Source organism: Pyxicephalus adspersus, chromosome 4 (assembly GCF_032062135.1).
Source record: "Pyxicephalus adspersus chromosome 4, UCB_Pads_2.0, whole genome shotgun sequence".
NCBI classification, from domain to species: domain Eukaryota; kingdom Metazoa; phylum Chordata; class Amphibia; order Anura; family Pyxicephalidae; genus Pyxicephalus; species Pyxicephalus adspersus.
Genome location: NC_092861.1, coordinates 58657565 through 58674749, shown reverse-complemented (window position 1 = coordinate 58674749; position 17185 = coordinate 58657565). Strand labels below are relative to the sequence as shown.

The following is a 17185-nucleotide window of genomic DNA, read 5'->3' as shown; positions in this document are numbered from 1 at the left end:
AGGTTCACATGATCACTAGTAATGTAGACCCCATATAGGTTCACATGATCACTAGTAATGTAGACCCCATATAGGTTCACATGATCACTAGTAATCTAACTACTAGTAATATTGTCTAAAGATAAAGACTTTATTACTTGAACATTAAAAATTGTCTTTTATCACAGGTGGTTTATATTGTAGAAAAAAAACATTCACGAGCAGCCACAGGCTTCATTAAACCTATGACTGATAAGAATGGGGATCTTGCAAAGAAGTTTGCTTTATTTTCACCTGTGGACCACAGGCTACCACGTATATATGTGCCTCTGTCTGACTGCCCTGCAAACTTTGCTATCCGACCACAAGATTATGCCAGTATCCTTTTCATCTGCCGTATAATTGCTTGGAGAGAAGACAGCAACTTTGCTGAGGGGTAAGAATTTACCTGCTTCATTCGTTTATATATTTTTTTGACATTTGTAAGCTTTGTATATGTATTACATATGTACCGGATGGTTTTAATGCTCCTAAATCTTTTGTATATGGTTTTTGGCCAATAGTAAATTGAGTAGGGTTGAGAATTCTTGTAAAGTGTGTAACATCTCTTTATTATACTGTACTTGTTACACATATTGCATACAGGTACAGTGCATTCTACTGGTGCATCCTACGGATAAACATTCTTTTTACAGTCCTTTCAGGCCAAATCCTCCAACCAGTCATTTAAACTTGTATAAAATAATAATTAAAAAAAAAAATCCTTTTTTTTTATGCAATTATTTGTTCTGCCACCATTGTACTTTTTTGTTCAACCATTCTTTTTAGCAACTGGTAGGTAAATTGGTTTGTGTGGGTGTATATTCTAAATATGGCAGAGGATCATATACTCTTAGGTGTAAAGTACCTGTTTTGTCACTCCATGGTCCAGTCATCCTGTGTGTTCCTTTGGAAAAACTGTTCAAGAGCTTATTGTTTAATAAGAACATCACTGACTAATCATCTATTTGGATGGAAAGAACGTCTTAAAACACTGGAACCCGACATGCTTGTCACAGCTGCACTTTTAGAATTTGAGAAGAGAGGAAAGAATAATAATGATGATGATGATTAGGAAAAGTAAGTGGATCTGACATGCATGTAATTGCTAGGTTAAGGGTTACACAGAGGAAGCACCTTGGGTGCGGCTAATAAACTGCAGAAAATGGTGCTGAAACTGAGTAAAAGTCACGATTTGCTAAAATCACTAGAGGGATTCATTGCTTAAATATTGACTAGTTCATTGAAAGTTTGAGGCTCAGTTTGGGCATCAAAACTACAGTCTAAAAACAGAGCTATTCCATTATTGCAGGTTTTCACGTGTGTGTGTGTGTGTGTGTTTTTTTTTTCTTTTTTTTACTTTAGCGCTAATGTTGGTTATAACATTTCTGACCAAAAAAAAAAAATTTACATGGCTTTGTAAAAGTATTCATACTCTGTTTGCCCTGTTTTTATCCTATTCAAAATCATTAAAAATGAATTTTAGGGAGTTAGCACCTCTTCCAAGGTACAAAAATATTTTTTCAATAAAACAGAAATAACGAGTGTGCAAAGTCAGTACATTGTAAAGCCGTGATTTGCTGTGATAACAGCTTCAAGATTATTTTACCTAGCTTGTATGGTCACTTAATCCTCAGGGAAATTCTGCTCCAACTTTATTAGGTTAGGTTGCATTATTAGATCCACAGATTTTCTATTGGATTGAGTTCTAGGATTTGACGGTTGTAGATGTGTAGAGGATGTTTGTTTGTATCCATGTACCTGGATACATGCCTTAGTTTTAAGTTTCAAATATTTCAGCTGGAAGAATTGCCCTGTTACTAGTGCTATTCATCTTCCTTTCAGTTTTCCCAGTCCCTGCTGATGAAAAACCTCTCCACGGATTGATGCTTTCAGCCACCACGGTATTTTACTGTGAGAGGGGTCACCTTGGAGTGATGGGCAGGGTTTCTTGCATCCTTGATAAATATCTTCTTGCTTGGTGTTGGTTTTGATGAGAGGCCTTTTTTCTGCCAGTTGTGTAGTGACGCTATGTTCTTTCCCTTTTGTTCTAATGTATTTGATCTCCCTGTGGAATTTGATTTTTTTTTTATATATTTAAATAACCTAACCCTGATTATACCCTTGTGCACAACCTTGTCGCTACACTGTTTGGTGTGTTCCTTGGTCTGTCTTTCCTATAGTGTTGCAGGTCTTTCAGAACAGGTATGTTTGTTTACAGGCCAGTGGATACACGCAGATGGACTCGAATCATGAAATCATCATATGCTTTCTAAAGAAAATTGATCTGTTAAACATTGTTAGTAAAAAGTGAGTATAGTATTGCCTCACTTCCTTTTACCAACATTGTTCCAGAGAACTAAGAACTAACTAAAATGTTGCCACCATTATTGCCTGATAAAGAATTGTAGGTGGTCTGTTGTCATTTTAATGTTTTAATGCTTCAAATGTTTTTAGTATGTGACAGGTTTGGACTCCAGGCAGGCAGATTTAGCACCCAAATTTTACTACGGAGCCATGCTGCTATAAAACGTGCAGAATGCAGTTTGTCAGCCTTCCCTGAAACGGTGTCTGGATAGCAACATGCATTGCTCCAAAACCTTTACATATTGTGTAGCATTAATTTCACTTATTCTTAAATTGTTTATCTATTTTGCTTGCTCAGATTTCCCAAGTGTGGTTTACACCTCACATCTTCTGGGATTTTTTTGTTTTGTTTTTAAAACGTATACAAAACTTGCAGCATACCTATTAAATAGTATTAACGTGCCTTGAAATAGTGAAGAGAAAAAGAAAAAAATATAATACCAAAGAGTAGACCACATTACAATAGAATTACCTGGAAATACTGTAACAAATCTTGGAATTTTTTTATTTTATAGACCACAAATGTTACACAGCAATTTTGAGAGAATTTATCAGATATGCCAGGCATCTATTTGTGTAACACTTTATCAATAAATGCATGCCATTTTCCTAGAAAGCGAGTAACAGATGAGGCCTGGACGTTGCCCATGTACTAAGATGAGGATGCCAGCCCTAATGCTGGGGAGCCAAAAATTTTGCCTACCCATATTTTTTTCATGCAGTGAAAATCCAAAGAGCTCCATGGGTCTCCTGTAGTAGTGACATCTAATTTTACGTTGGAAGCCACTGTACTACTTGGGGTGCTGGAACCAGAAATTCCTGAACAGCATTTTAATAGGTTAATTGCTTTCAGCAGCATAAGGCATAACTGATGTTTACTGCACCACGCTCCTGTAAGCAGTGGGAAAATGTCACCAACTGCTAGAAATATCGTGCTTACTGTAAGATTACCTATTTGTCTAATTCTGGACCCTTTCTGGCAGCCACTTGTGGAAAGCAGTATATCCATCCTTTTTTTTCCCCTTCTTTTGCAGTCTTTCTGCTCTCTTAATTGTATTAAGTTTTATTTTTTTTAGCGAAAAGAGTTGGCCAGGGTCAGCAAGCCATATTACAGCCATAAACTGTTATCTATGGTTGTGGCGTTCAGTACATAGGTTCAACCTGTCAGTTTATGCTACTGCCAGCTGTGTTTTAAAGCTATATAGGATCAATGGACAAAAATACACACCGAATGTGAACTTTTTATATGCCAGATTTGTATTTAGCTAGATGGAGTTAATCTTTGCTGTAGAATTTTCTTTGTGAAGACATGAGTAACCTTAGGGACTCTCTAATTTAACAGCTTTATTATGTTCTCAATTCTTATTACCATCTGTGGATTCAATCTCATTTTGTAATGATTCATTTTGCATTCATATAATCTACCCTTTCAAGCAAAAAGTTGACTTCAGGGAGCCTTTTTAGCGGAAACTAATTTATACCATGTTTTCAAATAATGAGACACTTAGATTTATGCAAATGCTTATTCCTAATTTAACATGGTAAAAGCTTAAGCCTAATCCAAAGTTTTAGATTTTGCTTGTATTTTTGTATAATTATATAGACATTGGAAAACTGGCAAATCCTGCTGATGTGTTCAAATAAACAGTGCATATTTTTTTTGTAAACAACTAAAATAGGGATTTTTAAGGGATCCTAAAGACCAGACATTAATCATAGGTAAATACAATTTCCCTTCTACAATAAAACAAAACCATGAGTTGATATTGAAAACATTGTCACGTTTCAGAATAACACAAGTAGCTGTACTTAGCTGTTTGTACTAGTCCTGCTTACTCCATTTAAGCATCTGCCTGATTGCCCTAATAAACAATGTATCCCATATTATGGCAGTGCATGCATATAAATGATATATAGAAAAGAATGACACAAAGTAAAAAAAATAGAGTAGCTTCCCAGGAGTATAGTTGATTCATGCGTACCATTAATTCAATATTACAAAATCAAAAATGTCGATAAAACCTTTTTGTTACCTGTTTATGTAATGTGTTTTAAACCAATAAGTACTCCGTTCTTGAAAGGAGAAAAAATAGGTTAACACAACCTCAAAAAGTGCTTTGTATTTTACTAGAATTGATTTGAGGGTGCCTTAAAAATGCCAATCCCCAAAATGTATTTGGAGAACAAGAATAGGGATTTTTATCACTGATTGGCATGCCTAACTTTATACTGCACTATTGATTTGATGACGTGTGTCATTCAACAATGGGAATCTAATATAGAACAAAGTAAACAAAAAAAAAATGTTGTTTTGAAATGGAGATTGAGCATGAGAGTGGACAATAACGGTTTCATGTGACATTTATGAAGTTCTTTACATATAGACTGTATATAATATAAACATTAATTAATAGCTAAATTATATGAAGATGACCAAATCAGACACTCTTGATCTAATGCATTTGTTTTAAATGTTTCATAGAATGGTATAATTATAACCTACATTGTGACATTGTGATCATTGTACTTGGCAGTGGTTGATGGATATTTGCACAGTAAATGTGATCTAATAGGCCTCAATAATTTTTTAGACACTATTTTTAGGTATCAGTTACCCCTCCCCTCCCCCATAAATTTTTTTGTGTGTATCCTATTCAAAATACCATTAAAAAAGAGGGTGTGTGTGTTTATGTATGTTACCCATATGATTGTGTGCTTGTTACTCCTCTGTGACGTTAGATTTCCTTAAACTGCTCCTGAAAAATCCTTAACGCTGGGCAGTTTTTCTTCCATCCCTTTAATCTTCCTGGATACTAAATTTCCTGTTTGGATAATCATAATCCCCTCTGCACAACTAGGATTGGAGATTGATCTACAAGGTTACATTTTGCTGTTGCAGACAACCTTTTGTTTTGACTAACCTAATTGTTTGTATGCCACTGTTTACCACACTAATATTAAAAAAATAAACCTGTGGATAAATTAGGAAAAGGAATGATTTTAGAGCCCCTTAATGCGATTTATTAAGATTATTATAAGGATCTTTTTTCTATTTTTCCAAACATAACAGGTTTACTGTTAGTTTTATCTAATTTTGGTTGAAGTAACAATATTTAATTTAGTAGAAAAAGTTACAAAGCCTTTTCTCATTGTTTGTATTTGCTGGTGGAAAGTTTACAACCCAGATACTTTCTTTGAAAAGTCACCCCATGGTTTGTGAAAGTGATAAATGAACCTTTTGGGTATGGGTGCATCAGCGAAGAGTTTTGCATAAACTTGTTGGAGCATAAAAATTCCATTTTATTAAAAACTTTCTTATCTGCAGTTTGAAAAAACCTCAATAATCCATTCAGACTGTGAGGAGTGTGATCATCAGTCACTTTAGCCATTTTTGAAGAACTTGGGTCAAAAGCATTAATGTTCTTGGATTTGTCACAGAATTTTTTTCCTCTGTAGTTAAAGGTCTGCTTTCCCACATTTTGTTTAGTACTTGCATAGATATATATCTGTTTTACCTAGTGTAGGTCTTTTACACTGCAGATGGTTCCAGACTAGATGGCATGTGATATACCTGTAAAATTGCCTTATACTGTTTGCTGGTTGGGTAAGGCGAAAAAGCATTAAATCCTAAGATACAGATCACTTTCCCTAAGCTTTCATTTTGACAGGCTTTTGTTTAGGCAGGAATGTTATGTCTTTCCAGGCAAACTAAGAGGGATGAAATCACTTATATCTTGATCTTCCAAACTCATGGCAAACTTTATGTAAACTGCTGACACGTTGTCCAGGTTCTCTTTTCCATTGTCAGGTTACAGGTTTATAAAGACATAAGAGATGAATAAGTCCCAACTAGTTCTATCATCCTTGCACAGCTTAATACACTTGTGCACTTGACTTGATCTCGGCTACAAAAACACTTGGTGTTTATGTAACTCACTTCAGCTATATAGTTTTTTTTTTTCCAAGTTATGCTTCTAAAACATTCAGAGAAGAGAACAGAGGGCGGTGAGCGGTAACTATCATGTTTTCAGGCAGGCAAAAAAAAAAAAAGTTGATGGAATATGTTGTGCATAATTAGCTTTATAAATAAATTCCCGAAATATAATGGCTGTGTTCTGTAAAATGTGATCACAAAAAATGGCATGTGGCCGTAGTGAAAACCGGTTGTCATATTTCCCGTTTTAAAGTGATCGCAAGGCTGTAATTAGACTTTGCATGACTGAGACCAATTTTTTTTTTTTTTATAAAAGCCCTGCAACCCATACCCAGGGCTTAGTCAAGTCTTTTTGTGTGTGCTTTGTGTATTTCATTTAGATCTGTGCAGTAATCAAATAGCATTCTCTAATGCATGAGCTATCCTGTATATAAAAACAGTACTCCTTTTTGTGCAAGCAGACTGATCTTATGTTTGAGACTCCTTTTCTACTGAATTCTACTAAATACATTTTCCTGGTACAAGTTTGGATAGTCAACTGAGAACTATGTTCCTCTTTCTACCCAGTAGTTCTTTGGTTTGCTCCCTAAAGCAGAAACCATTTTCATGTAGCTCGGACTGCTGTGCTTAAAGCATGATAGAAAATGTAGATAGAAAAAAATATTTGTAAATTAGCAATTATTAAGTTGAAGATAGTCACCATTAAAGTGATGAGTCAGAATTAAATGATTTACATATTCCAGTCATCTTTTTATAAATATGGGGATCTTGAATGCAGATTTCCCTGAGCTCAGCACCTGCCACATGAGGCTAGAAGGCTACAGCCACCATCTTGTTTGTGCTAATCCACAAAGCATGCCTAAGGCATCTGCCAAGTTTAGACAATGTCTGTACAAGACAAGTGCTTTAATTTGGAGCAGTGACAAGACCCTGAATTTTTATAGGAGTTGGTGATCCGCAACTGCCACTGCACATCTTCAGGTTCTAGAAATATGGCCTGGGCTGCATAGATACTAGAGAACCTAGCACTGTGGTAATTTGATAACCCTAGGCCTCCCGTAAACTGCAAGTAATTGCCATTTACATTTTCTACTCTTCCTTTCATTGTAAGCTGGACACATTATCAAAAGAGCTCTACACCTATGATCAATAAGATTGTCCATGCATGTCCTGCATTATGGGCATCCTACACTCTTGCTTCACACGATCTGCTTGCAGCACTGGAACTCCAATCCACCACTGCCTCTGCTACAGCTTTTTTTAGACTTCCCAGAACTAAAAAGACCAGGTTTTAGGATACATAACTTTTGTCTGGTGATGTGCTTGAAAGTTTGTATTCAGAGAGGCATGGTGATAAAATAAAGTGCCTATCTCCAAATATCTATCTTATAATATATCTTTAATAATTTTTTTTCTTTTGCTTTTCAGAGGAGCTCAGGCCCCATGCATTAAAGGGGCACACTGTTTGAAATACGAAACCTTTTTTTCTTCCCCATCTACCTGACAGGCTGTCAATGGAGTGTTTTTGAATCCCTTTCTTTGAAGTAGAACTAGACAGGGTTGTCCTCATCTTCAGTCTTTTGTCCTTACTCTTGAACCCTGCATATGTATGGGAAGATAATGTCACTCCACCACCTTAAACATTTTGCAGTGTTAATACAATTTCCCCTTCAAATGTTCTAACCACTCTATCAAAAATGTAGCCATACACCTGCTTAAGGACCTGATGCAAAAATTGTTCTAAACTTTCCCCTCTCCTTTAAAATTTTAAGCATGATTTCTACCTTGTAGGTACAGTCTTTTAAACAGGAAGTTGTATATGATGTTTGAATAATCTTTAGATACTGTTGTACACACTCTACAAGCGCTTCACATCCCCAGAAATTGAAGTCAATCATAGGCTTTGAACAAATTTATCTGGGCAGTCAAACTCATTAGCCAAGCACCCTATTTTTGTAAGCCAAAAATATCTGGTACATTTCATTGTCTGACATCAAATTGTACATGGAATAGATTGACCTTAGCAGGTTTCTTGACTCCTCCATGCTCACACAGAGATTTCATGTCTGCACCATATGTTTTTCCTGATACCCCGTCCCTTGTTCTCACTTATGCTACTCTTAAATCCCAATCAACTGTCGGTGGCATCTTGTCAAGCATTCAGTCTGTTCAAGGTGAAATAGTCTTTCCCCAGCCTCCTTTCAGGTCTCGGCATCCCCTTCTTTCCACACAGCATTTAGGACTGAGTTTTCCAAGCCCTTTTCCAAAAAGATAAGCTTAGAGTTCTCCACTTTCCACATTGTGATCATTGGGCTATCAGTTTAAATTCTAATGATGACCCTGATTAGCTTTTAGAGAGGTAGACAGCTATCTATGTCAGCTTTCGACCATCCCCTGACTTTTGCTGGTGTTGTAGTTTTAGTGCCTGTATACCTGCACTTTGGGAACAATCCACTCCTCCAACTGTTCTTTACTGGTTCAATAAGGTTGAAGTGGAACTTAAGTCCCACTTTGAAAAATACATGATCAGCCAAGTAGTTATTGTAGAAAGGCAGGTGATGTCCCTTTTGTAATATTCTGTGTTACCTGCCTAATGACATGGGGGGAATGGTCAAAAAAGTGGTTGACTGGGAGACTTGGCAAAACTAGCTTCTTTTGTGATAGTGAGTAGTGCGGGTTTAGTTCTGTTTAAAGGACATTAAACTGATGGAAGACCGCACTAGCTCGCTCAGGGGCACACACACACACGCAAGTTTGTGCCACATGTTTCTATTGATCTGAATGTTTGCTATTGCCTGAATACCTATCCTACTGGACCTCCTAATACCAACATAACTCCCTCTCTAATGCAAAGTCATAACCCCCTTTACTTCCCTCTAATACCCTTCCTTATCTCTATAGGTCCCCTTTTTGCTCTTTCCAGTTTTTCTTCTATCTGACCTTAACCATATGAACTTTCAAATTGCTGCATATCATTATTGGTTGTAGAAGCTGTACAACTTAATGAAGCATATTCTGTATGTTGTATTGCTTGTTTCTATGTAATAACATTTTTGTTCAAAATAAACACTTTATTAACATCTTTTCTGCAAAAAGATTACATTTTATTCTGGAAATGTACATTTGTACTATGCATATATATTTGGAATCTGTAAAAGTGTATTTTTGAAATAACATTGTGCAGCCATTACTATATACCTTGATTTGGCTGTGATATTGAGTTAATGTGCAATATGTCTTCCTGCCTAAATTAAATGTCTTTTTCTCTTTAGGAGGCTAATGAAAAGCCTTGGGCAAGCGGGAGAAATTGAACCAGAGACTGAGGGAATATTAACCGAATATGGGGTGGATTTCTCAGACTTCTCGAAAAACGTGCTACAGTGCCTGCCACAGAGCTTGCCATGGGCTATTCCTCAGGAGGAGTTTGATAGAAGAAAAGATCTGAGGTTAGTAAATGTAATGTTTTACCAGTCCTTATGGTGTGGATCAAATTTGCCAAGCCACCATAAATTTTAATGCGAATGCACTACTCATTACGCCATCATTTAAGCTTGTTAGAATCTTAGGTTGTACATAGACTGAAGTGTGACATACATTTTCAAAGTACAGACTACTTTTTGGTTTTGCAGTTGTTGGAAAGTGGACTGTTGGAGCAGTGTCAGATACTCCCAGTAAATGTGTTTTGGTGCAATGTTAGACTGTAGGCATTCTGTAGGCTATGCCATTCAGTGTATCTAGTGAGTAGAATCTTAATGGCACCTATGCTTGTGGTTTGGACATGGTCTTAGCCTGCATCATTTGGACAGTCTTAAACTTTGAAAAAGTTTAGGTTTTTAGGCCTAAGGCCTTAACACTTGTCTATGAGAAGGTATTCCCAAGCGTGCTAAGCTTATTTAAGGCCAGTAGTACTGCCATTTGTCTCTCACTCTGCATAAGGTGATAGTAAAGATAAATAATACTACAGGGGTATGGACGCAAGACAGTATGGACGCTCACAGTTTACAAACTGCTGCAGTTTTATGCTGTATTACACAAAAATAAATACACAACGCACACAAAGAATACACTCATGTCTCCTATGAGGCAGCATTAGGGTCCATACACATCTTCCTTCCTAATTCAGGGATCAATGGGAATATTTGGAAATGTTTTTTTTTTTCCAAAAAATGAAAATAATTGCATATACACCATTTCCTAGTTTTTGGCTAGCCAAGAATGGCAGCCTACATTCACATAAGATCTGTAGTTAGTTCACCAAGATGTTTGGAACACCATACAGCCGAGTTCTTTAAAAACTGTGTGCAAGTTTGAAGGCAAAGGGGGTAGTCACATTAAATATTGATTTGATTTGTGAAAGCATTCTAGCTTCAGAATTTTTCACACCTGCCTGAAACTTTAGCAAGGTCTTAAATCCAGGTATGAAATGCATTCTTAAAGTTGAAAGGCTACTGTATTGTTTTGTAAATTACAGTAGGTAAATACCATCCTTTATTCACTTTATCTTTCTGTAGTACGTCTTGGTAGTTAAATAATGGTCTGCATTTTTCAGCTGATTTACATGTTATGCTGACCAGACTTTTTTGTGACACTTTTTTAGTACTTGTGGTTGGAAGTCTTCTGTCTAGGAAATGTACAAAATCTTGTTCCCTCCTACTCCGTTAAATACAAACTAAAGAGCAGATGACCTATGCTGGTGTTGACTTATTACTGGAAAATCTGAGTCTATTCTGTTGAGCTTTTTGGCAAATGTAAAAAGGCTCTTCAGATAGAGCTATTGGTTGAGATTTAGTCCTCTAGATGGAAAAGTGAAAGCTAAAGCAATCTGTATAAAATGTTGGTTTTCTGTGAAAGTAATTTTCATAATGGATCAGACAACAAAATGGGTACTTTTATAAAAAGCCTCCTTGCCTGCGTTAACATGCTCTGCATGTTCTTGGATGCACTGTTAAATCGGAACGGATGTTTTTAATCCAATGAATGAAGCAATCAATCCTACTTTATGTTTATCAATAGATTTGCTTTGTTGCTATTTTTAGTGTTTCAAAATCAATATAGTCAGTCTCCTTTGTTTAAGCAAAATTTCACAATCCTTGCATTTGTTTGATGTCAAAATACTGGGTACAATAGGTGGCGAGTAACTAATTACACAGGGTCACAGGTTATGAACACTACCTGCGGGAAATGATTGAGAATTGCAACGATTTTACTATAATGTCATCATGTCTACAATGAACATTTATTGATCAAATCCTGAATCGTCTGTATTTGAAAATTGTGTGATATAAAAAAGTCATGTTTTATACTTGGAAACTTTGTGGTGCAGTGTGTGAGGCCTTATGAAAGTATTCACCCCCTCTGTTTGCTCTGGTTTGTAATATTAGGATTTGTGATTAAAATAGATTGGGGGGGGGGTGGATAGGGTGCTGTTATTGCCACCGTTTAATTTACAGGCCATGCCACCACTTTTTTTTTTTTTACCTTTTATTATTGCCACACAAGAAAAAATAACAAATCCAGTGCTCAACCCAGAAATTTTTGTAAGCTGGGTGGTAAGAAATTCTAGGCGGGTGGAAGCCGCTGAATTGTGACCCAACTCATCAGTAACCACCCAAAAACAGCCGGGTGGTTGCCGAAAAGTGCCGGGTGGTGCGCCCAGCTAAAAGGGTCTGGGGAGAATACTGAAATCATGTGTGCATAGGTAATCGCCCCTCAAACTAAACTCTTTGTAGAGCTGCCATAAAGCTGTGTTGGGTTGGGTTTGTGTCTTGGTGTAGCACACAAATCCAGAGATTATCAACAGCTTCTCAAGGTGGAATTTTGGGGAGTCTGTTCCATTTTGTTGGCCACACTCCAGTCATGTTTTCGTATTTACTTATTTTTTTTTCTGGCCACTCTTCCATCAATCCCTTTCTCTGTAGTGTTTTTTTGCCTTAAAATGGTCTGATTGATAGATACTCTTGTGTCTGCAAGGATTTTTTGTAGCTCCGCTGTTATCAATAGCGTTTTATGGTATCTTTGAGTAATTCTCTCTTACCCAAGGTGTAAGTTTTGGTGGACAACCTTCTCATCAAATTTGTAGTGATACCATATTCTTTTATTATTGTTATACTAAACTTCAAATGTATCATACATTTTATAGAGATATAACCCTAATATACCAATGTAATATAGTTTTGTTGCTTGTTTATTGGAGGGCATTATCAGATGTAAGCGTCAATTTATTTTGGTAGTCAGTGTGCAAACCTCACTGTATCCCCCCGACACACACACACACACACACACACACACACACATTGATGGTCATCGATTGTGTCTCTTTATTGGCGTTCAGTTGGAGACCAGTTCTCAGGAGTGCCTCTTAATTGGTGGTCATTATGCCCCATTTAGGCTGGTGATCAGTGACTTCCCTTATATTTAAGCTCCGTGTAGCACCTTTTAATTATGAACAGCATATCCCTTCACCTTGTCAGTTCTCATTTTGTTTCCTTTAAATACAGTAATTAAATCTTGCATGCGCTCACTGAGTGTGGTCGTAGTTTTTGAACCCAAGCATTTTAAAGTTAAATGCAAAAAGACCACACAAATTCTAATTGGCACCCTTTGTTTTTGTGTTTAGCAAAAATAAGACTGTTTTTAGAGTTTGGATATATTAAATATTTGAAAATGGCAATGACTTAGAGAGGGGTATGGTCCATTGTTTTCAAGCCTGCATTTTTCAGTTCTTTCCATTGGTGTTTAATATGTTTTAAATAAGGACTCTAATAACCTGTAGTCCAGTGTTTGTTCTTAGACATTCCTGGGTGCTTTTGACTGTTGTGGGAGTGTCAATGACCCTTTACTGCAACAGAACTTTCTGACATTGGCTAGTATGTTTCACTGCAGAATGTCTTTATGTATATAGTGCAGGTAGCAAAAGCATCATATTATACATTTAAACAAGCCTCACATAGTGCTAAAGCTAGGTTATTTGATGAATGTTTTAACAATATATGGAGGAGGAGATGCATCAGCTTCCTAGAGGTTGTTTTTTTTAATTAAAGGATCAGTTTCTAAATCTAGAATGTAAAATGGGTTGTTTAATAAAAGTATAGAATTTTGCATTTCACTGCTTTTAAAAGTATTTCTCACATTGTTTTAAAGCGCTGTGCTAGTTTACTCTGGTCACTGTATTTCAGTGTCTGAAACTGCAGCCAGGAAAATGTGATCATAGAATAAGGATTATTTATCTTAAGGGACTAGAAAATGGAAGATGTGGGAAGGGAGAGGATCAGAAAGTGGGAGTGAAAAACTAAAACATTGGTGGAGGATTAAAAGAACTGGGCACCTCCCTGGGTTTGCTGATTTCTATTGTGACCTGTTGCCATGTCTGATATAAAAAAAAAAAATTTAGATTAAGGTTGTATACATTATGAAAACAGTCCTTTTAATTATAAGGGGGGTTAACCAGTAAAGAACAGGCTGCACTCATAACACTGAATGTTTTATGTGCAAAGTAAGTTTAACAGAAGGGTTAAACTGAATTGAAACAAAAATTTGCCTGCTTACAAAGGCCTGTTTTTTTTAAAATTTTTTAATTTTTTTTATGTATTTTCCTTTCAAAGCAATTTACCTATATTTATTGTAAGTGAACATGTGTAGTTCATTCTAAAATATGCAGTATATGCTTTAAATTTAGGCACCCTCCTTTATTAAGAAAAAGTTTCTATTTTCTGTAACTTGGTATGACAGACCTCTTTAGGACCATTGTTAAATTGGCATTCAGACTTTTGCTTGCTTTACATTTTCCAGTTGCTTGGCCTGCTTGCTTTTTATTTATTTATTTATATTTTTCCTTTCTTAACATCGCTCATTCAAGCTTCCATTAAAAAACCTAGAATTTTTTTTTAGTTTGTGTCTTGTGTGTTATTATTGTAATAATCTTTGCTTTAGAAGAACCTTTTAAAAACCTTGTATGATCTTGTAAACCCCCTAAAATTTCAACATCTACAAACTTGAGTGCTTAAGTGCTATCGGTGAGTTGTAGAAACGGCAATAAATATGCAGATAGAACAAACACTAATAGAATATTAAACTATAATGTGTATTAAATACCCAATTTACTATCCCAAAATTAGGAACTCTTCATTGGGGCTCAATGTCAATTTCTAACTTTACTTTGGTCCTCAGGTAATAAATTTAACAGAGGAGTTTTGCTAATGTTGCTCACCATAGGTTAGTGAAGTGTATAGGAGGCAAGTCAGGGGAAACACTAGAGTTCTGCCAAACCCTTGTGATGTATGTATATATGTGCCCTTGCATATTGAATGTGCTGCCCTTTATGTTTGTATGCTATGCTATGCTATCCTATCCATTTACAAGCCTGTAAGATGTACTTAGACGAATTGGGGGACCACATACCACTTTGTGGCCTTTCATTTGTAGTATATGAATTGTTACTCACGAAAGCCTTGCATACACAGATAGTTTTACATTTGAATGACACCAATATGTTAAGATTGAGCAACTTTTTAGCTTTGCTAAAAACTAATTTTGCCATCTCACATGGTAACACAGGACACTATATTTGATAGATGAGGTCAAATAGGAAATACAGTTTTCTATATTTTTGCCTTATTTCAGTGTGCCTATTGGTTCCACTTGATCCTTTTTCCACTGTCTTTAGTAAAGTAGAATGGAGAATTTGTTCTGTACACGTGAGTTGATTATAAATGATGTGGCCTAGAGTCAGAATGTCAAATCCTTCCTTGCAAATGGCAAATGAATGGAAAATTTTAGAAATTTGGTGGGTAGGTTTTCCAAGAAAAGTACAGTACTTAATGTCATATAGTACATGTGCCACCTCAAGTGATGAAATGTTTGTGAGGCCTCTGCTGTACATGATTTTTAATTTTCATTTCCAAGGTTAGATTTCTCTTCAAACCAGCAGAGCTTTTTGCCATTACTTTAACTTTCTGCAGCTTTCAGCTCCGTTACTTAACAGATGATAAAGGCTTGGATACTGCCACGACAATCAGGATAAATGTATGCTGTTTTTCTCATCAGTTTCTTTAGGTCATAGTACTTTCCACCTAACCAGTCCTGACGTTTCCGAGCTGTTGGACAAAGTTTTCATGTAGTCTTGAAGGACTTCCAGCCAGTTTCCATGTCCTCGAAGTTCTTGTTAATAGTTATCTGCTCTCCTTTTAGCTGACTTCCACCATTAGTGAGTTAAGGAAAGGTTACCAAGAGAGCAGATTTATTGCCACTTGGTGTGTGTGTGTGATTTTGTTTCTTTTGTTTATCAGCATTTTACCCTCTTAGACTGGAAGCTTGTCTTGCAATTGTATTTTAAAGTTTGTTTATATATATTGAAATGAAGCAGCTTTTTTTCTTGACATGTGGTAAATATTTGTTGCTATCATTGTTTCAATGAAAGCTTAAGAACTATTTTAATTTATCCAGATGGTTACATTTTGCACTGGGTATAAAGCTTCATATTCCTATCTTCATAACTTTGTGTTTAAGTTTGTAATGTATTTGTGCCGAAGATGTTAGAAATTTCTGGTTGTGATCGAAATGTTTGTTTGGAACTTTCATGACAACGAGGTGTTTCTGCCACATTTGTTCGTTAATTCAGGGTTTTTTGAGAGAAGGTTTCGAAAGCACCAAAATGTCTGTTCAATGTTAACTCCCCTTTGACAGCAAAGCTATAAGCAAGCAGTTGGAATAGCTTGTACAGGCCTCCAAAATGGACCTTCTTTTGGAATGGTTTATTATCATAGTGGAGTAATACATTAGTAAGGACACTGTCAGTTTCCTCACCTGGAGCTGAACCAACCATTGAAATCCAACGCGCATTTCTTAACAAAAAAATAAACATTTTTAAAGAATTAAACAGAACAGTCACGCTTCTAGATATTTCCAGTTTGAAACTAACAAGCTGTTTCCATTTGTTTCAACGTATGGTGGTGGTGGTGGTGGTATGATCCATCAGAAGCATGGCATGAAAGAGCAGCATTTCTGTCTTTAAAGTTGGACATAAATTTTATCTAAACTGTTTATAAAAAAAAAGTTGTACAAATACAGAGATGATCAAGCTAAGTGGAGCTGACCTTAGAATAAAAAATATACTACACTGAAAATTGCATATGCACCTTATTTTATCTTTGGTTTACCCGCAAAGTCCCACAAATACCTGTTCAGCCTGCCTTTGAAGTCTTCAAGGTTCACCTTCTTATAATGAAGGTGCTGCTCCTGCATGCTCATGCCTACAGTTAGATTGAAATCCTTTTCAGTGGTGTGGCAATCAGCAGTGTTAATGCAGATTAATAAGTTTAGTAGCTGGTCAACACGCACCTCGTCATATCTAGCCCTCCTGTGTGGTTTTCTTCAATGAAAACAGACACTTTGAAACCCTCTCATTGTGACCTGCAGTGCCAGGCAAGGGAAACCTGCAAGATTTGGATTAGTCAGGGTGAATTGTTTGGGGGTGTACTTGATCAGTCTTTTACATCACTAATCAATAATATAGTAATGTAAATCTTATTGTATATTGATATAGTAATGGAATGTTTCATTATCTGCCTAGGAGGAGGTATGTAAGTATGTTTTTCATATTGAAGTCTGCTACATGGCAAGAAATTTTGCACAGCTAGATCTCAAGTGTATGGTTTAAATGCTTTTCAATTGGCCAGCATCTTGGTTCAGTCGATACTACGATGTGAATCCTGATCAAAGTATTATCTTTGTCATGTAGGACAAATCATTACACTATAGCAGGGGTGTCAAAGTGTAATACACAGAGGCCCAAAATTATAAACTTGGACAAAGTTGCTGGAAAACCTTGAAATTTATTGAAAAGGAAAATTTGAGAAAATTTTTCCTTAT

The 17185-nt window shown here is 36.2% G+C and overlaps 1 protein-coding gene across 2 annotated transcripts in view; it reads left to right on the top strand.

Annotated features, from left to right (window-relative positions):
* Positions 1–17185, top strand: part of DIS3L2 (DIS3 like 3'-5' exoribonuclease 2) — a 157719-nt gene that overhangs the window by 57715 nt on the left and 82819 nt on the right. For both annotated transcript variants that reach the window (XM_072408312.1, XM_072408313.1), the window contains 2 exons: positions 168–415; positions 9592–9765. In XM_072408312.1, coding sequence (XP_072264413.1) covers positions 168–415; positions 9592–9765 — 422 coding nt within the window. The remainder of the gene's footprint in view (positions 1–167; positions 416–9591; positions 9766–17185) is intronic.